The 25,017-nt window shown below is 42.1% G+C and overlaps 3 protein-coding genes across 6 annotated transcripts; 1 reads left to right on the top strand and 2 right to left on the bottom strand.

Annotated features, from left to right (window-relative positions):
* The first annotated feature begins 316 nt into the window (after positions 1-316).
* Positions 317-5,578, top strand: LOC142959249 (CLOCK-interacting pacemaker). Of its 4 annotated transcripts, none has more exons than XM_076100483.1 (4): positions 317-506; positions 2,277-2,459; positions 2,796-2,986; positions 3,650-5,578. In XM_076100483.1, the coding sequence occupies exons 2-4, from the start codon at positions 2,285-2,287 to the stop codon at positions 4,586-4,588; spliced, it is 1,305 nt and encodes a 434-aa protein (XP_075956598.1). In that variant the 5' UTR covers positions 317-506; positions 2,277-2,284; the 3' UTR covers positions 4,589-5,578. The 4 variants fall into 4 exon arrangements, with proteins under 4 accessions (XP_075956598.1, XP_075956596.1, XP_075956599.1 ...); XM_076100481.1 differs by lacking the exon at positions 317-506 and adding an exon at positions 581-890; XM_076100484.1 differs by lacking the exon at positions 317-506 and adding an exon at positions 897-1,268.
* Positions 5,579-6,030: 452 nt separating this feature from the next.
* Positions 6,031-13,246, bottom strand: LOC142959294 (sodium- and chloride-dependent GABA transporter 2-like). The gene is made up of 14 exons (XM_076100539.1): positions 13,087-13,246; positions 12,875-13,009; positions 11,766-11,906; positions 11,235-11,322; positions 10,998-11,130; positions 10,779-10,913; positions 10,600-10,703; positions 10,350-10,474; positions 9,164-9,276; positions 8,936-9,073; positions 8,727-8,829; positions 6,752-6,852; positions 6,482-6,652; positions 6,031-6,129 (listed from the first exon to the last, which is right to left on the bottom strand). The coding sequence occupies exons 1-14, from the start codon at positions 13,244-13,246 to the stop codon at positions 6,031-6,033; spliced, it is 1,746 nt and encodes a 581-aa protein (XP_075956654.1).
* A 1,322-nt stretch (positions 13,247-14,568) lies between these two features.
* On the bottom strand, positions 14,569-23,377 carry vwa7 (von Willebrand factor A domain containing 7). Its single transcript, XM_076100945.1, has 16 exons — positions 23,138-23,377; positions 22,747-22,980; positions 21,632-21,728; positions 20,450-20,584; positions 20,082-20,277; positions 19,789-19,958; positions 18,528-18,640; positions 18,315-18,431; positions 17,794-18,015; positions 17,137-17,269; positions 16,820-16,972; positions 16,609-16,701; positions 16,205-16,494; positions 15,611-15,747; positions 15,269-15,428; positions 14,569-15,114 (listed from the first exon to the last, which is right to left on the bottom strand). Exons 1-16 carry the CDS (start codon positions 23,375-23,377, stop codon positions 14,569-14,571), a joined length of 3,036 nt encoding a protein of 1,011 aa, XP_075957060.1.
* Between the last annotated feature and the right edge of the window lie 1,640 nt (positions 23,378-25,017).

Here is a 25,017-nt window from a genome sequence, read left to right as displayed (position 1 = left end):
TTTCTCGTCACATTATTATAAATTAAAATATAAAGTGTTGTAGTGAGCCTCTTTGTTTATTGCACACTTGTTTATTGCACAATTGTTTTTCCGCCACCATGACTGTTACACGTGCGCTCCTTTCTGATTGGCTGTCGTAGTTGTCTCATGGTTCAATCGGCGTTTAGCTCGCGCAGGGAAATCATTTTTATTGTGTCTGGTGGGAGGTCCAACCAGCAGCCGTCTGTGGGTTCAACTGAGGTAACGCACACAATTGTCCCCCCCCCCCCCCCCCCACCCCACCCCCCTCCGTGTTTAATGGCGTCATTGGTAGCCACGTTTTGTTTGTCTTGTTAAGCCATGAGGTAGGGTCATTTAGATATTTTGTTTTGTCGCTCTTTTATTTTATATATATTTTTTTAACATTTCGCAGTCACGTTAAACAGCGGTGTCAAGCTAGCTAGGATTTAGCCACCGGGATTTCAAAACTAAAGCGAGGAAGCTGCCACTTTTGGATAAACGTTCAGGTAAGAACTGGTTAATGATATTAAAACCAAGAGGATTGTGTATTACACTAAATACTATCGGACTAGGTGGTATTCTATATAAAATCCCCCTTGTGCTTGTACGTGTGCGTTTTATTTTGAAACCAACCGGATAAGATTTCCTCAGCCCTGACCAGCTTGACAGACATCGCCTTATGTCAGCGCGACTCACTGTACTCTTATCTCATGGCGTAGGTTATTTAACAAAGAGAGGAAAATGAAACTATTGTATATCACTGTAACCGACGGACAACAATTTAAACATGACACTGCGGGTTAACCGTAGCGTTTCTCAGTGCTTCAAGAGCGCGCGCAAGTGGGGAAACAACCATTATTGGAAATAATTGGCTTGTTTTACATTTGAAGGTAAGTTTTTCACTGCAGACAGAGGGAGATGGGGAATGTTTTGGCTTCGGAAAATACGTAATATCGCTGAATCGCTATACTTCCTATTCAAGCGCTCACTCTTTTATAACTTTCTCGTCACACATGCGTCTGTCGGCCTGTTAACGACGCGTGATGTTTAAAATGTCGACAAACTACTTTGATTAGTGTGTGTGTGTGTGTGTGTGTGTGTGTGTGTGTGTGTGTGTGTGTGTGAGAGAGAGAGAGTGTGAGTGATGCGGCCAGTGTGAGAGAGGAAGTGTATTTCCAAGTTGAGTGTTGCATAACAGGGTTGGAAGGAGGGGTGCTGCTGTTTCAGCTGAGATGTGCTGCCTTCAGGGACCCACTGCCTTCTGTGATGTATGAGGCACAAATGACCGAAACAAAAAAAAGTTTGAAGTACTTCCAGGATAGCGGACATTTTCTATGAAAGGGATACCTGGTGTTTATCGAAGGTGGAGAACACTGGACAGCCGATCATAAATGTCAAAATATCACTTTAAATCTTAGTGTACAACTCTTCCACTGAAGAGATTTCCATGTTGTTGCAGTGGAGAAAACGTGTGAATATGAAGTGCATGGCTGCATTGTTGACACTGTAGAGACACATCACTCATACTCCTAATGGAGAACACAGAGCAGTATCGTGTGCTACTCGGGGTGGACTATAAAGAGGTAGTGTAGCTGATCATTTCCACAGCTGATGTACAATCTGTTCTTCAGTATTTGGATTTGCACTTTGATCTTCAGATACAGTAATCCAGCTCCTTGGAGAGGACCCAAGTACACACCAAAAAGCGAGGAAAAAAACCCCAATTAAAATCCACTGACTGCTTCACAAATTGTCATGTTTCTGTAACTGCAAGTAATAACTAAAACCTGCTTTTTATTTGGTGTAACAGGCTTTCTGTTGACTCAAAACAACTCATGACCCATGCATTCCTTTGTCTTCATGTGTGTACATGTGGCCATGCACATGTACACACATGCACGACAACAGTGGGGAAAGTGTTCATACAAATGGGCTTATTTGTGTGTTCACTTCTGTGTTTATTGTTGTCATCTAGGGCCTCTTTAATGACGGTGCACTTAATGTTCATTGCTTCAAATGACACCAGTATGACATCAAAAAACGTGATGTTTTGCATCTAAATTCATTCTAAAATAAAGGAAAATGTTCTATATAGACGGCAATTAGAGGCTGGATCGTATCCCAGAATGCAGTGGGTGTTAGTTATGGTGCAACCTGGGCAGGTCACCGGTCCGTCACAGCGCCAACACGGACCTCTGACTCACGAGAGCAACATTTATTTTTGTTTTTATGCTGTCATTAAGTGACAGACCAAACATCGTGTGTTCTCTCATTAGGGTCCAGCATGCCGAAGGAACAGCCTTGCTCGGGCGAGCGCACTTCTTGTGCCACATCCAGCAAGAATGCTAAAAATAAGAGCAACCGTCTGACTCTGCTGGCAATGCGTGGTGCCAAAGACGCGGATGACTCCAGCGGGACGGCCTCCTGCTGCAGCTCAGAAAAAGACTCTGGCTACTCTGGTGAGTAAATATGTAACCAGAGCAAGACGATTTGCCAAGTTTTGTCCTCGACTGGTATTTTCCCCACACACCCATTTATCTTCACAAGTCAGCCCAGGTGGTATAATAAAAGCTGAATGGGACAAACAGTGCAGTACATGATAGATAGGACATTCTTTACTTGTAATGAAAACAAGGTTATTGTGCTGACTGTCAGGTTTAATTTGGTTACATCCCCATCAGATAGTGTGAAGTAATTTTTATTCTTAATATTCTAACACTACCAGCCTACGTCACAAAAGCAGTCTATTCGAGCATGGCTTTACTCTGTCAGTCGGCATGTATTTCTTCCAACAGACGGGCAGCAGACGGATGTGGAGGACCAGTGGAGCAACAGAAGCCAGTGCAGAGGCGGCGAGCGTGCAGAACCTTCACAGCCGGGACTGAATATCGATCTTCGGCGCGGGAATCCTGGGAAACCTCCCCTGATGCCAGCAGACCGCGGGCTGCCACCCATCTACATAATCAATAACATTGTGATTAAGCAGGTAAGAGTCTTCTTAATGCATCTACCGATCAAAAAATGTAGGGGGGGGGGCATTGGGATTGGCCCACACGTGTGACTACGTCTGGGTTTCAAAATAAGGTGTTGACACAGGGTATGGAAATCAGATGAATTGGATTATATTCACAAAAAGGATAAAACATGTTACCTTTGTCCCTTATAGATTAAAAACAAAACAATACCACTCAATTGTGAGGGAAATGTCTTGATTTGGAAAACTACATGCAGACACAAAACTAATCATTTTTATTCTCTGACTTTAGAGATATTAAGTAAGTAAAAAGTAAAAGTCCCATATTTGTAGCTTGAAATAGCTCTGACTGCTTGAGATGCTATAGAAGCATTGCTCCATCATCTTTGATTTACAATGACTTGATTTGACTTCAGGACATCTCTGACTACATACAGGCTAAAAATAAAACAATTTTAATGTATCAATTTAGAGATTTTCCAAAGTAAAAGTCTCCAGAAGTGTGTGATTTAACTTTTTCCCATGGTCTCGCAATAAATAGTTAAAAATACTTAAAATACCCAATACTTAAAAATTGCGATACATGATAGTATTAAATCTGGAGATAAGCATATCGTCCCCTAGTGTTTAATCTATGTCTCGTACTTGCTTCCTTCTTCCTCCCTGTCCCACCAGCCGGACATGATCCAGAAAAGAGATCAGCTGCCACAGAGAAATGGAAGCAGGGAACCCAGCGCTGCCCACATGATCCTTTTCCAGCAGTCTAGCATGCTGCCGGCCACTCGACAGCTCCACGAGCCGTTGTCCCTGAGTTCCAACGTCACAAAGAAGAAAACAAATGACACCTACCTGCCCATTCTCAACTCCTACCCACGCATTGCCCCACTACCCAGCAAGAAGCCGCCTGATAAATCTTCACCGTACGAGGAATCACAGAATCTCAGCAAGAGAGTGTGCACAGAAGTCGATGACACACCTGTGACCAGGAGTCCACCTGAGCAGCACCTTTATGAGCAACCCAAATCAGCAGCCTTAACCTCCAGGCTGCCGTGTTCCTCTTCAACCGCAGAGCTTCCCTCCTCCTCCTCCAGTCCCACTGCTGTCTCCTTGAGCCAAAGCTCCGTCCTCAAAACCAGAGGACTTCACAGAAACGGCTCCACCAGAACTCGCCAACACCGTTTCCTCAACACAGTGGAGATCCTGAGACAGTCGGGTCTGTTGGACATAACGCTGCGAACGAAGGAGCTGCTGCGGCAGAGCAACGCCACCGAGCGGGACATTGCGCAGCTCCGCGAGCACACGGAGCTTCTGTGCCAGGCCGTAAGCAACCCCAGCTGTGCCTGGGAACATCTACACCGAGCAATGGCCGAGTCTGGCAGCTACCCCAACATTAAAACCCTGCAAATCCCATGTTATCCGGACTCTGCCAGTCAACCAGCGAGAGTTTCCACAGGCCACAGCAATGGGCCACTAGGGGCTGAGAGCTCAGCGGTGCCGCCACCGTCTCGCCTTCTCACGACCGTACGGGACTTAAACTCAGGCAGGGAGCTCCAGGCCGGAGGTAAATCGTCAGAGAAAGACACCTTCATGCCTCCTGACAGTTCTACCGACTAGCACAATCTGCAGTGCCTTCTTAAAGGGAGAGCGAGTACTCAGGGCTATTTTTGGTTATTATGTGTGGCTTTAACGGTTCATCCCTGGTTATTTAAACTTAGTTTGATAGGGACAGCGAAATATCTCTGCGGGTCAATGGGAAACCAACAATCACTCGTACTTATTGTACATGTGGGAGTACTTGTTTGGTTTGCGGATGTCTAACGTTTTTCACCAGATTTAATTCTCTTAAGTGCAATTCAGGATACCACTTCAGCTTTTATAGAACCACTCAGATGTGTCTCTGCTTGTGGGCTACTTAAAGGATTATGTGAGAATAATATGTCTCCCCGGGAGGCAGAGGAAATTGGCTTTATTTGGTTTAATTGGTTTCGTTCTCACGACAGACCAAAGGATGAGTATAGCAGTCAAAACAAGGTGATGAACAAGGTTGGTGCCTTCAAAACCACGAAGCTAAAAGGCTCCCAGCAAAATGTCACTTTCAGGAAACATGTAGCACTTGAGGCACAACTCTGCGCTCAATGCTGCAGAGAACATCTCTCTGTTACATCACAAGCTGCACCACACTGGACTGCCGCAAGGACTTCTGTCCAAATACTTGTCAACCAAGCCTTAATTGCTCTTTTTCACTCTATATTTTTGCCGTTACATCATTGTCCCGGGTTCTCATACCATACAAATACAGCACACATCATATTTGAACAGAAGAATTCAACTCAGCATCTCAAAGATAATCAGTAAAATGGTTTCCTCTCATGTGGTCATGTGTTAGTATGGTTTGCATTGTGAATTTGATTGTACGACAGTGTTTAAGTATGAAAGTACGTTGCTTAAGTGGTTATCATCGTGTGATAAGTGAATTATTTGTCATCTTATTTCTTTGTGCTTATATGCATATGACAGACATCACTTCCAACGCATTTCTGAAAAGTGTTTCACATTGTATTTTTCATAATTTCAAGGTATTTAAATAAAGCAATATCTGAGGAATATACTCTGTCATTGTATTATGTGAGTCTTTTTAAATTGAGCCCCGTTATGGTAATATGTTGATGACAGAGAATATTTCCTGTGATGTATTTTCAATATATATTTCTAGAATCTCTTAAAAACAGCATAAATCTCAGACATACTGTAGACAGTTAACAACTATAAATGTTATTCAAGTTTATTTTGATTAAAATAAGAATCTGATTACGACGTGACTCGTACAATTATCTTTGCAAAAATATTACTGTAACACTTGGAGTTAAAAGCCAGCATTATTGAGATCAGATAAATAAGACACGTCGTGCTTGTCTTTGAATTATAGACTAAACAAATACTATAAGAAATAAAGATTAAAGATATAAGCAAAGAGATTTAAAAGGAAAGTTGTCGTACACATAAATGTAGATAAAGAGTTCAGGATCATTTCATGTTTGGTATCAACTGGAAGTGAGTCAGTGCAGATCTTCCCCTTTGACGTGATGCAGCTCAGCTTCTTCTCCCTTTTGGGTCAGTGAGCAGTCGGGGGCCGGTTGGCACAGATGATGGAAACGCTAAGAAAATTGAGAGAAGTATTCAGCAATAACTTGAAGCATTCATTCACGCAATAAGCAATATCACTGATGCTGCATGTTGGCTGTTGGTAGTTAGGATCCTTCATATTGGCGCAAACTAAAGAGAATGTAGCTTTTACTCTGAAAATCAACACTATACTTTGATCAATACACATAAACATTTCATACTTTTAAAGACCAACATGTTACAGCCTAATAATCCTAAAAATCACAACTCCTCTGACATACATTGCTCTTTTGCTTGTTATTAACACATACTCAATGTAAAAATGTTATGCACCGTGCGATTTATTGAATTAATTATTAAAAATCAATAACACAGTTGTCCCACCTGTCTCAGGTTCCCAGTCCCAGTTCCCAGTTTATACAGCGCCCATCCCGGCACAAGCAGGATGGAGGAAAGGGTCAGCACCCAGCCCAACACGTATGCCCAGGCTGGGTACACGTACCAGCGATTAAAAGTCAGAGGCTGATACCCAACTAAAGAACAAATAAAAGAGACCTGAGAAAACAATTTAAAAAAGAGGGATTCAGAAGTTATCCTGACATTTCAGTGTAAGAATATCTGGAGCATAAAAATCCAACATTGAAAGTCACTCACCAGTAAGACCAGTGGTGTGAGGTAAAGCCAGCAGATTTTAAAGAACGGGTTGGCGTGAACACCTGTCATGTCCTTAATGATGGATAACAACCGATCTGCCCCTTTGTAGGAGATGAGGTTAGATGATCAGCACTCAATGACCACATCAGACTAATGTTTGAATGCCATTTAAAGGGGACCTTCTCTAATATTCTCACATAGTCTGAGAACATAATCACAAGGATGTGTAGAAACATTGTCTGAGAGGAGAGATGCGTGGACCGAGCCCAAACTGTGTGTCTGTTGCTAGGGATACTTAATCAATTCTTGTGTTTTGTGAAACCATAGATCTATGTTTTTTATGCTTTGATGCTTGACTTATTAAATTGTTAATACTCATAGATCGTCTACCGTCTTCTGATCATCGAATGTAATTCCAATCAAACGATCTGCGCGGGTTCCTTCTGAAGGTGTAGTCTTTTGGAGTCAGATTATACGGTGGGCTTTTTGCCCGAGGGTAAATCCCCAACAGCTTGGTGACCCTGACGTGATTGGTTATCGATGAACAAGTTTCTGTTTTTGAGGTGACGATCTTTTCGACCCACGGCTCTGGGACTAGCGATTTCATTCGTAACATCTGGTGCACCATCTACAACTGAAAGGTAGCAGAACCTGTTGTCATATGACCAAATACTGCTGATTGGAAACACGAAATTTAGTGATGTTACGTTACGATGTCTGAAACGTCCTGGTAAACCGATAAAAAGTGTAAGCATCATTGAAAAACCTCTGGGAGGTCGGATCTGGGATCCGTGACGGGGTTAGAGTCCCGCGTCTAAAAACCTCTGGGAGGTCGGATCTGGGATCCGTGACAGATAAAACTGTATGAAATAAACTGTACTTGTGAATGACTGGATCTAACAGAAACTAAGAATTGAGGTGGAAAATACTTGACTAGTGTATCTCACCGTGTAGACTAACAGGGGTGCTCAGATCAGTGACTCGGGTGTATTCCATACACACTGATTGTTTGCGCCCTGAAAGTCGAATTCCGGTGATTTCCTAACTGAGTATCAACTCCTAAAAGCAATGGTAGAGCAATATGTAATATATTGTATAATATGTAATGAACATAATGCTAAACCAACAGTAAAACCAACCATGGGCAGCTCTCCAGTTCCTACAGCGCCATGGCAAGAAATAATGATTGATTATAAAGACATGGGACAAGAACAACGAGTTGCGGGTTACAGGTTCATGTTAGTAATAATCGACTGTTTCTCAAAGTGGGTGGAGGCAGTCCCCACTAAAAAAGAGGACGCCGCGTCCGTGATAAAATATTTGGCAAATCAACATATCCCTAGGCTTGGACTCCCTATGAGGAAAGCAGGAACAGCTTCTTCGCTATCCCTGAGAACGACTGGACTCCCACACACACAGTGGCCCCAACCCTGGCGTGTGTGTTTGTGAAGATAACTCGTCCCTGTGCAGGACAAGGTCAACTCCTCATGAGAATGAATAAAGAAACAGGGAAATGATTAGGCGGGGCTCACAAAACACCGAGAGGAGAGATGCGTGGACCGAGCCCAAACTGTGTGTCTGTTGCTAGGGATACTTAATCAATTCTTGTGTTTTGTGAAACCATAGATCTATGTTTTTTATGCTTTGATGCTTGACTTATTAAATTGTTAATACTTATAGATCGTCTACCGTCTTCTGATCATCGAATGTAATTCCAATCAAATGATCTGCGCGGGGTCCTTCTGAAGGTGTAGTCTTTTGGAGTCAGATTATACGGTGGGCTTTTTGCCCGAGGGTAAATCCCCAACAGCTGTCATCAGGGTTTTGATGCATTATGGGAACTCCATGCATTTTTAGAACTCAAGGGACTAAAAGTCATCATATCTCAGCCTCTGCTGCTTTGATTTTGATCTTACCCACAACTTTATTTTGGTCCTTTATGAAACTTCCCATTTAAAAAAAGCAGTATACCTACCAAATATCCATGCCAGTGCCACGACTTCAAACACGCAGAGAAAGAGGATGCAGGCTCCGTTACAAGCGAAGTAGTCAAACATCTGGAACACGTACATTCCTCCCTGGAGACAACAGCAAAGACATTGTTTTGACATGGTTTTATTCATTTTACTAGCAATAGCATGCAATACACTGCTAATAAATGTACATATAATACTAAATACTGACCTCGGTGACCATGACAAGCTGAGAGAAGAAGCATGTGAGGCAGAAGAGGAGGAGGAAAGATTCCCGCCGGCCTGCTCTGCGCATCACCGTGGGAAACATATCGCTGATGGATGTCATCGCCACCTCCATGGCAACAAACTGTACAGAGACAGCACAACACACAATAAGCACATTGACAAATGTGAATTTCTTTTCCTCCATGAAGAGTTCATTAAAAGTACATCTTACTTGTGTGTCCAGACCCAGGAGGATGAGCATGACAAAGAAGCAGATGGACCACAGTTGGGGCAGAGGCATCATGGCTACAGCCTGAGGGTATGCAATGAACGCCAAGCCTGGACCTGGAAAGCAACAAAGCCAGATTTGTCCCCGTCTATTGTCTGCCTTTGTTGTTTAACCAATTTAGCATTGATAACTTTGCAAAGTAAAAGCGATATGCATCCAGGTGGAAATGCAGAGGAAGTCTCATCAATCAAGTAACTAATAAACAACAACCTCCTCAGCCTCAAGTTACTGGAAACCACAAAGATAGAAAAAACGCCGAAGTACAACACAGTACTGAAAATCTCTTTACATGTGCGTCTCAAGAAAAGTAAGTTTGTAGAAAACTGGATGCAGATTGTGAGCGCAAGACTCTTTGTTGCTGAAAACAACAAGGTGAAAGCTTTATTCTGGTGATCATGTTTGTCTTCATGGTTTTTGGTGAGGACGATTACCCAGGTAACATAACTACATTTGATATCTAGAAGTTGTAATAATGGCCATTATATTGTTAGAGTATAAGTGTGTGTAGATAAATATGTGCACATGTGACCTATTATGAGATTTACCAGCGTGAATCTGTGCACTGAATGAAGGAATGGCCAAAGTGTCGGCTGATGATTGAGAAACTGTAAGTCAGTCTGATTGTGTTTGTACTGTAAATATTTGGGTCGGGAAGTGAAGAGACATGCCAGCGTGTGTGCTAAAGTTTACTGTATGAGTCCACGCACACAGTGGCTTGAAGCTGAGTAACTGTTAATGTGCTGGTCGTGTCTATGGTTGTCCTCAAGATGGCAGCAGCATTTCACCCATTGTGGACTAGCGGTGAAAGAAGTACTAAGTACCAATACAACTGTGTAAAAATACTCAATAACAAGTAAAAGTCCTGCAATCAAATTCCTACTTCAGTGAAAGTACTTGCGCTGTGGTAAAATGACTTAAACATTATATTTGACGTATTCGATTCTTGACTAGTGGTCACAAGATAAATTTGAATGTTTGTGAAGCGATTCGTGTGTGAAGAAGAAAGAAAAAACGAAGTTCTCATGAACAAATCTGTCTTTGTTTTTGGATTTCTTTGATTTTCGTTTTTTTTATTGTGAAATATTGGATACTTTGCATCTTTCTGTATACCTCTGATGACTTGCTTTACCTGACTCGGCCACTTCTGAAATGGGAACGCCCTGCTCGTGAGCCATGAATCCCAGCACAGAGAAGACTGCAAACCCAGCTACCACACTGGTAACACTGTTCAGCAAACACAGCCAAAGACAGTCTCTGCAAAACACAACGTGTGTGCACTCTATAAATTCATAGCATGTGGATACTTTTTAAATATGTTATTGCGTAACTCTGATGTCGGAGTTGTTGTCACACTCAGTCAAACATCGAGTAATACTCACTTATAGCAGTTGTTGTTGTAGGTGTTGTAGCTGCCTAGCACGGTTAAGGAGCCCACACCCACGCTGTATGAGAAGAGGATCTGAGCCCCAGCCTCCATCCAAACCTGTTTCAACAAAGCAACAGTGAGGAAAGTTGTCCATGAACTTCACACTGTTACAGTACACAATGAATCTCCTACCTGAGAGTCTGCGAGTCGCGAGGGTTCAGGCAGAAGATAATACAGTACTCCTTCTAGAGCCCCAGGAAGAGTGAGTCCACGGATCAACAGAATAACCAACATCACATATGGGAAGGTCGCAGTAAAATACACCACCTGGGGAAAAAAGTCAACCGTTTAAGGCATTTAGAGATACAACTTTATACACTTTCACCACAGTTTTAGGGCTTATTTAAATACCTTTCCTGTAGACTTGACCCCTTTCCAGATGCAGAAGTAGCAGATGATCCACATCGCAATCAGGCACAACATCACATCCCATCTGATGCTGCCTATCTCCTCAATCCCACTTGAGATACCAAGCACTCGCCGTCTAGAAGGAACAAAAGATCAACAAATGTGTTTTATTGAGACTTATCAGGACTCATTTTGGCACATTTAAATCAACTAGAGGCTTTAGTATATCCGTATACATACTCCCAGAACTCTGTGGCAGCAAAGGTTGTGTTAGTCTGTTTGGTCCAGTTCAAGGTTTTATTTTGTGTGGAAAGGTCTATGCAGTTATCTGAAAGAATAGTGAGACAAAACACATTTTAATGGTCACAAAGCAGATGTAAAATGATCCTCTGTGGTTCTAGGGGGAGGTTGGTTCTTGGGCTTGGGACTTCAAATTTGCATTACAAGCTTTTGATGTGGAGTTTAAAAGATGTAGACATTTACCAGACAGGGAGGGTGACGTTAAATACGCTATCCAGTTGCATTATGGGTAATGTATAGGGTTCAATGGTTGACCCATATTAGGGGGTAAAAGTCAGAATATCTCTGCTTCTGTTGATTTCATTTTGACCATTGTTTCTAAATTCTGTCTCTCACAAGTCCCCCAACTTTATGGAAGGTATTTTAATTGACAGAAAAGTCACTGGAGTGTTGATATCTGTCATCATAACATAAATGTTAGTGCTCTGTTGTACAAGTCAACCTCAATGCATGTGGCAGTGTCCATTTTACCTGTGTTCCAGTAGTTGTTGCAGCTGGCCCAGGGGAGCTGTGAGCTGAAGGAGAACACCAAGTAGAACAAAGCCCAGGCCAGAATAATGATGTAGGTCATACAGCTGTACAAGATGATCAGCTGCCCCCCGTAGCCGATACCTGCGAGGCCACATAGACAAACGTTAAGACATCCTGACTCCCTCCACTTATCCATTAATCCGCTTAGCAGTCAGGGTCACTTACCCCGACTGACCCAATGTATCACTAAAACTGCTCACTCACTGTGAGAGACTACTTTTCAATAATGATAAATATATATATATATATACATATATATATATTTATAAATACAAAATAACAAATGTGTAAAGCAAACTGAACAAAGAAACATTTTATTTTCTCGAAATTATCTCTGTGACTTCTCCAGAGTGAAATGTCACTTGATTTTACTATAAACATGAACAATTATTCAATTTTATTATTTTTTTCATAAATGTAATCTTCAAAAACTATTGTGGTATCTTTGTTGTAACGAAACCTACCTATCTGTAATGTCAATGTTTTTGGAATATAAATAATATCAGGCACTGCAACAGCTGATTTAGAAATGTCAAAAAAGCACAACACACATTGATCATTGTGCTTCTATTGTCAGACTCGTGATGGACAGATTTTTTTTTAAAAGGATCCAAATTGATGCAGCAGAACCAGATATGTTTTTGTTTCATGCATTCTCCTTCTTTATAAATAATAAGTACAAAGTGGGCTGCAAAACTCTGGTAAGCTCAATTCTTTCTTACTCCAACTTTTAGTCCTCAGCCCACTAACATTTTGCACAACTCGCTTTGGAGCAACAATACGCTTTTATATATACTTTGATGTTATCCAATGCATACAGGTACATGCATGCATTTAACCCATCGTTTTAGACACTCAACATGCGGATAGTAGGAGCCAGGGATCGAACACCCAACCTTCTATCCACTGAGCCACAGCCCCCCCCCCTCCTTTGTGTAACTACCAAAATGACACATTAAACTAATATGATGCATCAGCCGACAATAAAGCTAATTAATCATTCAGAGATTGTTTCCAGTGAATCTTCAATAAAGTCATCAACAGCATACCTTCTGCCAGAGGGCACATCTTCCTCCAGCAGGTGATGCCGCCTTCCTGGGTGTACTGGCCTACAGTTGTCTCCAGCAGGAACAGGGGTACGCCACAGGTCACCACAAACACCAGATATGGCACCAGGAATGCACCTGAATTTACAAAGTGTACATCAATGCATACATGTACTAGAGATTTTAGGTAACGAGTGAACCTCATAGTTGCTTACCCCCTCCGTTTCTGTAGCAGAGGTAAGGAAACCTCCACACGTTGCCGAGACCGACAACGTTTCCCGCCACGGCCAGGAGAAACTCCACCTTGCTGCCCCAGTGTCCTCTCTCCTCCACCTCCACTTGCTTGTGTTTTGTGGCACATATTTTATTCAACATTCCCAAAAGCTCAGTCTGAACCCGATCGTCCTCTTAACTCACGCGCTTTGTGTGTCCATGTCTTCTTATATATTGCTTCTGTGTCATCTTGTAATGAGCAACTGCCTGACCAGTTAATCAGTTCTAAATGGAAATGTCAATTATCGCCCAGGCTGAGCACAAGTTACAATATCTAAACGACAACTGATTAGAAAAGTTCAACTTCCTTGTTGTATAACACGGGATTTTTTTATTATCAAAAGGATCAAATCATTCTTTATAAATGTCTTGTCTTGTCTTGTCTTTATAAATGTCTTCCTCTTGTGTTGAAATGAAGCGCAGGCGGTTGGTTTCTCAATATGTTCTCATGGTATGTGTGTCCAGTGTCAATTGAAATTCAACAAGTTGCACGAGGTAAGACGGATGTAAATGTCACTTCAAAGTCATTGTGAGAGCTGAGAAGACAAAGACGGGGGACTACTAATAAAATCACATTCTGTCACATTTTATCTGGCCTCAAATATGACCACCAGGAGCAAAATCTATGTAGGCCTACTAGCCAAAATAAATAGCATTTACTAACAATATTTTCACTGTGATGTTATCTTTTTCCCGCCACATATCAGGTAGTGAAATTATCCCCCTTAAGTTTATATTTATTGTACTGCATCTGTTCTTATCTGCATTTTATCACACACCCAGCCTGATAAACGGACCGAAGGGCTGAGATCTGATAACCCAGAAGGTGTCTAAGAATATGTTACTACTTTCACTTATTCAGGCAATAAGTCATTCATGTTCTGATAAGGGCCTACTGTTTATCAGTTACACATTATCAGACCTCTCTATCCTATAAACTGTAAGGTACAAATATGATGTTAATCTTGTTTGATGTTTACTTTGTCTTGGTGACTAAAGTATGCTGCGGATGTAATAGACGGTAACGGTCACACTGTACACACATGCGTGGCTGTTATTTATTTGCTTTATATGTTTTTTTCCTTAAAGTCCACCAGAAGTATTATTATTTCCTTGCTGAAAATGTCCAAATTATTCACTTCTTGGCAGTAATGTATTCTTTGTGATATCAGATGTCCAGAACAGCAAATAATTCAATAATTCAATAATACAATTATTAACTCTTTATTTAGTGCACATTCTTTACAAATTACAGTAGCAAGCACAAATCAGTCATTAAGAAAGATATGTTTCTTTCCTTATCAGACTACTTTTCTTTTCTTTTTTCAGTTGTATCTGTCTTTTGTGTCTCTTTTGTGTGGGCTGCTGGTACCCAGTGATCAACACATAGATTTGACTTGCAAAACATTTGTAATCACATCGACCTAAAGCAGAAAAGACCACAGCAGACCCAACAACAAGAAAAACACTGGTGTGGGTGTAATCCGTCCAGCTCCACTGGTTTCTGTGCTCCTGTCTCTCAGCTGGCCAGACGTTAGATGGCAGCGCTTCATGTTTCCAGCTGTGTCCCACACCAGCAGCTCAGCCTGAGCAGAGCAGCAGCTGGACGTGTACGTCACCCACAGCGGCTGAGATGAGCCAGGGGACCATTCAGAAACATTCAGAGGTGGGTCTCCTTTCTCTAATCTGGCCTTGTGGTGGTGGCGGTGACCTCCACTGGTTGTCTTGTCCCTGTGTGCCTGTTGCTGGTCCTGGCCGGGCCGGTCCTCTCCCAGGCTGTCCTCTGTGGGTGGGGGGCTGTGGAATAAAGTCAGAATGCCTTCACCGCTCTGTAGCTGAAGGGCAGCGAGGCCGGCGCGCCCCCTGTCTGACACGACCATAAATACGCTCCAGCTAGACTCGTTGCAAGTGGAAGGACACGTGGACTGTACTCGTGCAGCAGAGCAGGATGGTGGGGACGTGTCAGGATCCTGCAAGAGAAAGAGTAAGTGATGTCAGACACAGAAAATTCAAGATGAATTAATGATCTTTACGGACAAAACAACTAACAGTAAACCTCTGTATAAAACAATTAAAGTTGTCCCCAAACGGAGTGTATCCTATTAGTTTTCAGCTCATGTTCACCGGAGGGATCACAGTCATGTAGGCCACTGCGTAATTTGAGTCCAGAGAGTCAAGAGCGTGCACAGTGAGTGTTAGGGTGACAGTCGCTCCTGCCTGAGCTGTGGCAGGAGTGAGGACGTCCACCTGACCGCGGAAAGACCCTTGTTCTGCAACATGGAACCTGAGGGACAGAAACTCGAACTTAGAGAACAAATGTTTTCAAGTAGTTCTTCTACATTTAGAGACAAGAGTCCATAAAGGGCATGAAATGTGGTTTTCTAATATCACATTCCTATGATCCTACATGATTGCAAAGGGAGGACATATACAGTAAGAAATGGAATGGCGAGAGTCTTTTTCTACCTGTGAGGTCCTCTCTTATGAAGATATCCACAGTCGTCATCAGCAGTCAGACTGAAGAGTCGGGTTGGGCCATGGTTCAGGATGTCAAAGGACACCATTGAGCTGTGACCAGGTACCAGGCGAGGGACAGACAACACCTGAAGAGACAGAGACACATAAACTGTGAAACATCATCACAACAAGAGCCAGCTGATTTGAGGTACGTCAATGTGAAACTCCATGAACCAGAAAATCCACCAACACAGTTTTATGGAAAGCTGCAACAGGAAAAGTCATAATTTGACATTTTGTAAGGTGAGATATTTTAACTCCTACTTAAAATGGAAAACAACCAGCAGTTTTAGTGCTGTTTTCCTTTTCTATGAAGCAGCAATGATTGAGTTTTAACCACTTGGAGGCAGCAGAACAAGCTGTAGACTCTGACAATCAGTATTAGGGGAGCTAATACTGGTACTATTCTGGATTATCATGTCCGCCTGTTAGTTTCTGTAAACTGCTTGTTGCATCTGGATATGGATGAACCAAAACAAGGTGCGGGCCATAAAACCAAAACAAAGAGCTAAAAGACACAGCCCATGTCTTCTTTATCACTACCTGTATCTGAACGTGAGTGGGCTGAACCCTCTCTGCGGAAACCCTCTCCAGCTTGTCTCCTCTGCTGTCTCGGCCCGTCAGCCGAACACAGAATGGGACTATGGGAACAGAGTCCAACCATCCCACCAGCTCCTCCACAGAGTAGGATGATGAAGATGATGAGGAGGAGGAGTTCAGCTTGACCTGCTGGATGCTTTCCCCGTCAGCTCCCAGCAGGGTCACGTGACTGAAAGACGCCTCCTCATCTGGAGCCAGGCCCGTCACAGCCAGCACCAGAAAGGCAGGAACACCTAAGAAATCACATTAGGCACAAGGCCGTTTAGCCAAATGTCCGACACATTCCTGGTCATGAGACTTCATGTCACTGATACATCCCTAATTATATTAGAAAAAACATCTCTTACCTGCTACTGGACTACCCTCCACTCTGGCCAGACCTGGGTGTGTCTCATTGGTTACTGTGGCAAAGTAATACAGGAAATCTACACTGCTGTCACCTGGGGGTGCAGATCAAAACACAAAATCTTTTCTCAGCACAAGGAGAGTTAAATAAGAGTGAACGCACCGTTAAATAACTGTTGATTTTCCTCAATGTCTAACATGTTTTTCTTTTACCTATCACATTGAATGTGAGGTGTCCGTCACTCTTGGCTTGGAGTTTCCACTTGCCTGGCTGTATAGGAGACAGCAGGCTGATACGGTACAGACCAACGAAGCGCTCCAACTCTGCCAGAGGGCCTTGCTGGCTCAACAGAGACTGGCTTTGGTCTAACAAGAAGAGCAAAATGAACTCATCAAATGCAAAGAAGAGTAGTGGTATTGCAGGACTTTAGGAGCAAGTACAAAGTGCCGTTCACAGACGATAGACGAAACGAATAAAGCTGCTGCGATATGGCTTGCAGCTTATGCTTACAACTTTGCCCTGCAGTTACCTGATGGGCTGGTGAGGACACACTCTGTGAGGATGCCAGTGACGTGTAGTGTGACGTTTTTCACTGAGCTGTCAACTCTGAAGGAATGGGAGGACATCAACTCTTCGTCACTTTCCACATGGAGGAGGGTCACCTGGGGAGGGGGGAGAAATAAAATGTGCTTGTAATGTGAACAGTAGGAGGAAGGCAACAACTACTGGGACATCCCAATGAACAAACAAAAAAACCAAACATGCACGTTCCCACTTCAATGACATCTTCTATTAATTTTTCTAAAACAAAATGGATCACATCACAATTTGTATACAAAAGAACATTATTCATCACTGCAAAATAATCATTGCCAAACCTTGCCACTCCCCTCAGCTTTCTTTTAACGTATTTCAGCTCATTGTTTTAGATCCTCTCTCTCTTTGCTCTCATCCACCTCATTTTAAGCTGCACAAGGAAGCTGTTTTCAGCACAAATGCTAAAACTTCACTGTAAAAATTGCTCTTCTCACAATCAGTAGACATACGTGAGCAAGCATTGACAAGAAGTTGCAAGCAACGTCTACTCGCAAGAGAAAAAACGGGAATCACTGAGTTGCCTTCTTTGTTAGGAATACATTTGACTTGGCTCAGCAAAGGATTAGGGTTAGAGATCTTGCTTCCGAACCTTGTCGATGGCTGTGTTATCCTCCACTATGGCAGAGACACTGCGGATGTCAGAGTTGGTGGTGAATATTGTCAGTCCTCCTGACAGGGAGGACAGGGAAGAGTAGAGGGAGAAACGATCAGGGGACAAAAGTTCCCTTCTCCTCCTCCTCCTCTTCCTCCTCTTCCTCCTCCCTCTACTCTCCGATGTGTATTTGGGGTCTTCAGTTAGGAGAAAAGTCACCTGTGGGAAAATCAGCCCATAACGTGACCGATGGTTGAGCAGAAAGAAACATGCGAGGACTTGCTTGATTGCAGTCCCCTTGCTACAAGACACAAGAAGGCTGTACTCATTAAGTTCATTACAGGAAAACATCCATCCTAAAATGCAATACATGTAATGCTACTTCACTAGTTTGAATTCAAACATTTAAATGTGTTTATTTAGATGTAGGATTTACAGCTGAGAATCAGAAAATATCTCCATAACTTACAACTGCATGTGTTTATTTGCGACGAATTCTCTTTCAAATGAAAACCTACCTTGCTCTGTTTCTCAAGTGCGAGGGCCTTTACCACGTCAAACAAGTGGGCGTCTTTTGGGGAAGCATCGGTGAATACAAAGATCTCCGACAGCGGTGGACTGTGAGTGAGTGCCAGCTGAAAAACACACAGCAAGATGGGAAATGAGCTACTTTACGTGTTCACACACTCATGCACACACCTGATCACAAAAGACACGGCATCCAAATGTACCTGAATGGCAGAGAGACACATCTCTGGTTCGTCTCCTCCTCCCAGCGCCATCAGGTTCTCCATGTGCTGCATAAACTGATTTGGGTCATCGGTCTCATAGACCGGTCCTATCTCTGCAGAGCACAGGCGGTAGAAATGTTACATGGCAAGCAACATCTGCTGAATAACAGGAGATCTTTTAGGATGCTAACCACCACATTTAACTTTTTAAATTGTTGAATCTTAATGTAATTGCTAAACAACAATTCAGAGGGCTTGCACCAGTTTTAAAGGAATATTTCAACACACTGTTATGTTTTTGCAGTAAATATATACTGTAGCTACAGCCAGAAGCCAGTTAGCTTAGCACAAAGACTGAACGCAGTTTCAAACTCATTTCTTTATGAACCTGGATTTGTGCAAACATTGTCATGTTGAAGCAGGAAAGATTAATTAATTAAGATTTCTGCACAGAGTACTGCACACATTTAGCATTACGCTTCTATAAATATATAGAAAAAGTTTGATCAATGCAGCAGAAGCAGAAAAATTGTGTTTTTTGTCTTCCACAAACTATCCTTCTCTGTCAAAACCTGGTGCCTACATTACCCACAATGCAACGTACTTTTCAGCTTTAGACCATAACAAATATTCGTACCCTTGTCTCACCACCACAAATGTTAGGGAAAGGATATATATATATAGAATTAGATGGTTTAATGCTGAAAACCTCAAAGTTAAACCTCTGTTGATCTATCTACATGTCACCCATGCTTTCACTTGTCTGCCATGCATACTCTCTGGTCAGGTGATCTGTTTCCTTCAAGGATCACAGGTGTAAGGGGGCGTGGCCTGGGGGTCAAAGGGAAGAGAATTGTTTGGGATGGCGAGAAAGGAAATGTTTGTGGAGGTACATGGAGGGTAATGTTGGAGCCAGGCTGCCTTTAGTTGAGTGAGGGTAAAGCATTTAGCTCATTGTTATGGTTGAACGAGGAAATCAGTGAGACCTGAGGAACATAACTATTGAACAGAGAAAGGAAATAAAGTGAAGGCCAGATTACCTAAAACTATGTAAGGTGAGTTTGATTCCTTTTCATTGTTTCGTTGTTTTGTGGACATTAAAGCGAAGATTAGTTTCTTGTGACCTTAGGTGTGTGTTGTTTACTTAAAAATTGAAGCATACATCTAAGTTTCCTTAGTGCATCTCTTTGTAGTGGTCAGGGGGACTTTAAAGGCACCATTTCTTTTAACCAGGTCTTAAGATGATTTGTTCTACCCTCACCTGGGTCATGGAAGGGCACAAGTAGAAAGGTGCCCGGCTGCCCTGGGCTGCTGGCTCGGCTCTGGATGATGGAGTGGGCCCGGTAGCGAGCGGCAGTGATCTCTTCAAACATGCTGCCTGTGGTGTCTATGACAAATACCAATGCGGGGACCTGCTTCATGCTGAAGAGCCTGCCAAAGGATGTGTAGCAAATAAAGAAATGCACTCAACAGCAATATGATAATATATTGTTTAATTCAACAATTCCTGAGGTGGAAATAATAATTACCTGTAAAACAGTTGTCAAAACCTACCTGAGGAAGGTTTTCTGGCCCACGGTGTCTCTGATGTCTCTCAGTACACTCAGGGTGGCCTCCATAGCTAAATTGGCAGCTTCCATGTGGAGGTAATGGTGAGGGGAGAAGAGAGGTGAGGTGCTGTCCTTGTTGATGCCCCCTTTGGCCCCCAGGTAGCGGCTGTGGTCCAGAATGCCTCCATGGCTACATTTGCCTGAAAAAGAAACAGTCCGTATGTTTTAAAGCTTTATGGAGTGTGTTCAAAAAGTAATAACATTCACAAAACCACGTTCTATATGGAAAAAAAGCTCTTTGAGTGTACATATATCCCTTTGCTTTATTTGGCAGGACTGCAGCTATTGGTGGCTGAAGTTTCCCGTACATACCGTGAGGTTTTGGGGGGAAAGTGCTGAAGTAGCCAGTGGTGAGCAGCTGGGTCTCCTGCTGTCCGTTTGTCATTCTTGCCAGGAGGTTGTCTCGACAGGTGGCACTGAAGCACTCCATACAGGTAGGAGTGTCTTCTGTGGACAGACAGGACGAGGGGGTTAGTGTATTGTTAATGAGGCCCATTAAAGCTACCAATCATTACTGCAGTAGTAATAGTATAAATATTGCTATCATAATATTATCTTTGTTTGGGAATTGGGTGTTTGGGTTGAGTTTTGGGATTGAAGGCCACATCTTTTGTATAAAGTTCATTATGTGAGGTTTTGGTATGATATAACGAGATGTACCTACAACTCTATACAGTCACGATAGCCATCATAAATTTTGGATATACTTCAGATCAGGGCTGCAACTGACAAGTGTTTGTTTTTTTGTTATCAATGAATCTGCCAATTATTTTCAATTTATCATTTAATATAAGAAACGGTGAACAAGCCATTTACAAATCGTCACATTTGAGCAGGATTCAGAGAATGTGCTTCAAAAATGGCTTAAGCAATTAATTAATAAAATAGATGCTGATTAATTTTCTGTTGATTGACCGATGGATTAATCAGCTAATCGTTGCAGCTCAAACTTAGATTGTTGGGTTATATTTAGGTCATTAACTTAACCGTAATACTTTATTGATTCTTTTCCACCCCCATTTCTGTGAAGTGATAACAATTATCTTAAACTGAAAGATATGTACCTTGATTTATTTATTTTTTTTATTTATTTTAAATTTTTTATTGTACCTTGATTTATTTTAAGAACATATTACTGTTAATTTACACAAGAGAATATTGGTACTTTGCAGTTTAGGCTACAAGTGTCGAACTTTTCAGACCTAGGTTGATTTAGATAATCACAATATTCTGCAATAGATTAAAAAAATCCTAAATTACACGACAGTAAAAAGTACATGTGAAGGAGCAGAGAATACAGTATTATGACTCCAAATGTGGTGCTGTTTGATGAAGAGGACAATAAATGTCTCGCGTATAAGGAACCCATTTGGAAAAGCCCCCGTGTCTGCAGGTTAGGGCTGGGCGATGGTTGAAATCAAATCATTGTCACGATATTAATCACAATTACACAATTGGGTCGGTGCCTGTGTGATCACAGATGTGAAGACCTACCTGCAGCCACAGGGATGGCAGGCTCCTCTGGCTGCAGCAGGTGGAGGTAAATGAAGCGCTGGCCCATCTCAACCCAGTTACTGTGGCTGTAAAAGTCCTGGCGTAACAGAAATTTGAAAGGCAAAGCATTACATAAGTTTATTTCAGCACATATTGACTTTAATATCATGGCAATATTTCAGCCATTGCAACATACAAGTTGGTATCCATGCTAGCAGTGTGACACATGTAGAATGATGTTTTAAAAGGCTGGAAAACCACAACCTGAGTTCATGCGGGACCATTTTTATTATAAAAGGAAAAGAAACATAAAAATGCAATAGGTCTTATGTCATGTTTTGGTTAAATGTATGGCCATTTAATTGAATTGAAACTTCTACTGCATTTAGCAGCACAATCACTTTTAGAGATCATTTGTCTGCATCTCAATTAGAAATTCAGTACAATGCACAGTGCATTCTCCCGTCACATGTGCAGCTCACAAACAGAATACATGCTCTCAGAATAGAAGAAAGCAAAGTACACAGTTTATAACTTCACCTTCTGCTAGTTTTTGCTAAGTAAGTTTCTGCTAGTTTTCCCCGTTAGTTAACTTGCCAGCTAGCTAACTCACCACATGGCACATTTCCCGTAGTATGTATTTGACAAATTAACACTGGATTTCTTTGGCAAAAAAATGGATTATGTTTGCTTATGATATGGTAAAAGGTATGTTTCTATCTGCATATGACATGGTAAATACAGCCTGAGGATATTTCCAAATTATTCCCATTATTTCCTTTAAAATCTCACAGAATTCCTGTTTATTCCCATGGAAAGTGTTCACCAAGAATACTCATGGAATTTTGCAACCCTAATCAAGACAAGTGTGAAACATCTGTTTTCCTTCTGCATTTAAAAACGCTATTGTATTTATGAGTGCCCATTGTTGGGTAATGCCCGTAATATTCTGACATGTTTTAAAGATTCCTGTACTTCCAAGGTTGAGCAATGAGTTTGTTTTATGACGAATTGTTAGGCTTTATGCTCCCACAAGAGGCCAACAACTGGAAGCATGGTACGAACTGCTCTCCTCATCCATACGTCATCGGACCCTTCTTTACGGTGCTGTGTACCTGCAGGGAGTGAAATAGCTGTCCCAAGCTGTGCCGAGCACTCTGGTACTCTTTGGCTCGTACTGAGAGCAGAGTCTGAGCCCAGAACTGCCGCAACATCCCCATGGAGCTGTCCACACGCTCTGAATCAAAGTGGTACACCGGGTCGGACCTGGTGGAGCTCAAGAAGTCCATGGCCGCATTGGACTTCACCACCTCTCCCACGGCTCTCCAGAAGCCACGGCCCAGTCTGGTCTGGGAGGGATACAGGCTGATTTTTGTTATTATCATTTTAATGAGATGTGCTCAAAAAAACGTCATTAAAACTGTTATTAAGATAATACAATAAAGCTCTCATGTAATAGCAAAAAGTAGGTATTTTCATGTGAATGTGAAGTAAATATCGGCTCACCTCTTCTTCTGCATGGCTCCCCTGGTGGTTTTTGATGCCCCTCAGAGTCTCCATGGTGACGTTGAGAATGGCCTGCTCTGTGATGTGCTGGTGTGTGTGCGAGTTCAAAGACAGCGTTAACACTCGTGACCAAAAGTTGGGGAGGAAGCCCATGCACGGCAAAGCCAGGAGGAGAAGATAAGCCAGAATAAACACCGGCTTTCCACTCCCGTCCCAGAATCTTCCTCTGTCCTGTGACATCGTGTCCTGCAGAGATCTACCTGCATGAAATAAAATAAATCAAATGTTTTTTTGCCATCACCTTCAATACAAAACACACTGTATCCAATTTGATGCCACTGAACAGTGATGGCAGAAGGCAAAGGCTAACTTTTAAATTAGAATGCAGAATGAACCAATAATTTATATCATTCATATCATGAAAAAAAACATTGTTTTGATATGGCGACAAACAACTGCCATTTACACATACAGCAGAGCAGACGCAGAAAAATATTAGCATTCAATGGAGTGGTGTGTCTCTGGACACCTGACACAGTCTAACGTTAAGTCTCCTTTTAGCTCTATTTTACTCTCCACCAACTTCTTGCCTCTAAATTCTCCATTATGTTCAGCAGCTAGTTGCTATCTTTGCCTGTCCCACAAGTCACTTCATCCTGGTGGTTTTTACTAAAAACCGCCATCAGCTGCTGCTGAGCGGTAAACATGAACAGAAATGGTACAGCTGTGGAAGTCACATTACACATAGTCACTTGATCCATCGTTCATATAAAAATATTAACAAAGTCAGCTTTAATAAAACTTATTTTAAGTTTTTAGTGAATGCTTTATTTTTCATTTTTTAAGCAGTAATTGTCTTTTAGAAAAGCATGTTGAAAATGTTGTAGCTCAAACAAGACGTTTAGCTGAGCTGAACAATCGTTACCAAATGAGTTCTTTAACGAGATGTGAAAAGCGTTTCCCGCTTGCTAAATGGATGAAATGACCTGACCCCTATTGTTCAGCAGTGTTTTGTGCTTATTTGATCATTTTGCGTCAGTCATCCATGTGTCCTCATGTCATCACCCACTCCTTAACTCCCCCCACCAAAAAAATCCCTCCCCACATTTCTCTCAGCTTTGTCTGTACAGAAGCCACTATTGTTCTTTGTCTTTGTGTTCTTGTCATCTTTATTTAGATTACAATACTCTGGTGTTGTTCTCATAGTCTGTGCTTTCACAAGGCTGACACCAAAACAAAGCGTGAGGCCTATAAACAACTGCTCCCTCCGCTCTGCCAGCCTGCATTCAGCAGAGCAGTTGAAATTGATTGGCGTGGTTCCTTGAATGAAGAGCAAAAAGACTCGTCCCTGATGCATTATCTGATCTGATTATTTATTTATAATATATATAATATGTATTTTAACATGTTTTAACGTAACTGCTCATCTTTTGCTGAGTTTGCCCATCAACGGACTAAAACAGCATATTATGGTGTACAACTTCCTCCATCACGGTGCAATAATGTCATCTAGGAATGTTCAGACAATTTTTTAATCACTAACACTGAAGTACAAAATGAGTGCATGCTGAGTACATTTTTTAATTATGGTTTGCATACAAAATAAAAAGCAGATGTGCTCACCTCAGTTCATCATGGTAGACTTTCTTTTTTTTTTTTTGATTTTGTTCAGACACCACAGCATTTAGCAGAGACCACACATGCCCGTTCATGTGATAGACTTTCACCGCAACCTGTCAGCAGAGGAAACTGTGCACAGTATCACAGCAATCCTGTCTGTGTAGCAAAAGTATTCAGTCTTCACGTTTGTCTGTCCTTGGGCTCTTGTCTCTGGCCAGCTCCTGGGAAAGAAAAATAACGGAAGAAGCACTGTTTAACTC

The sequence above is a fragment of the Anarhichas minor genome, unplaced genomic scaffold (assembly GCF_050575085.1).
Source record: "Anarhichas minor isolate MPS153535 unplaced genomic scaffold, ASM5057508v1 ptg000026l, whole genome shotgun sequence".
Classification (NCBI taxonomy): Eukaryota; Metazoa; Chordata; class Actinopteri; order Perciformes; family Anarhichadidae; genus Anarhichas; species Anarhichas minor.
Note: the sequence above shows the minus strand (reverse complement) of the source record. Positions and strands in the feature narration are given on the sequence as shown.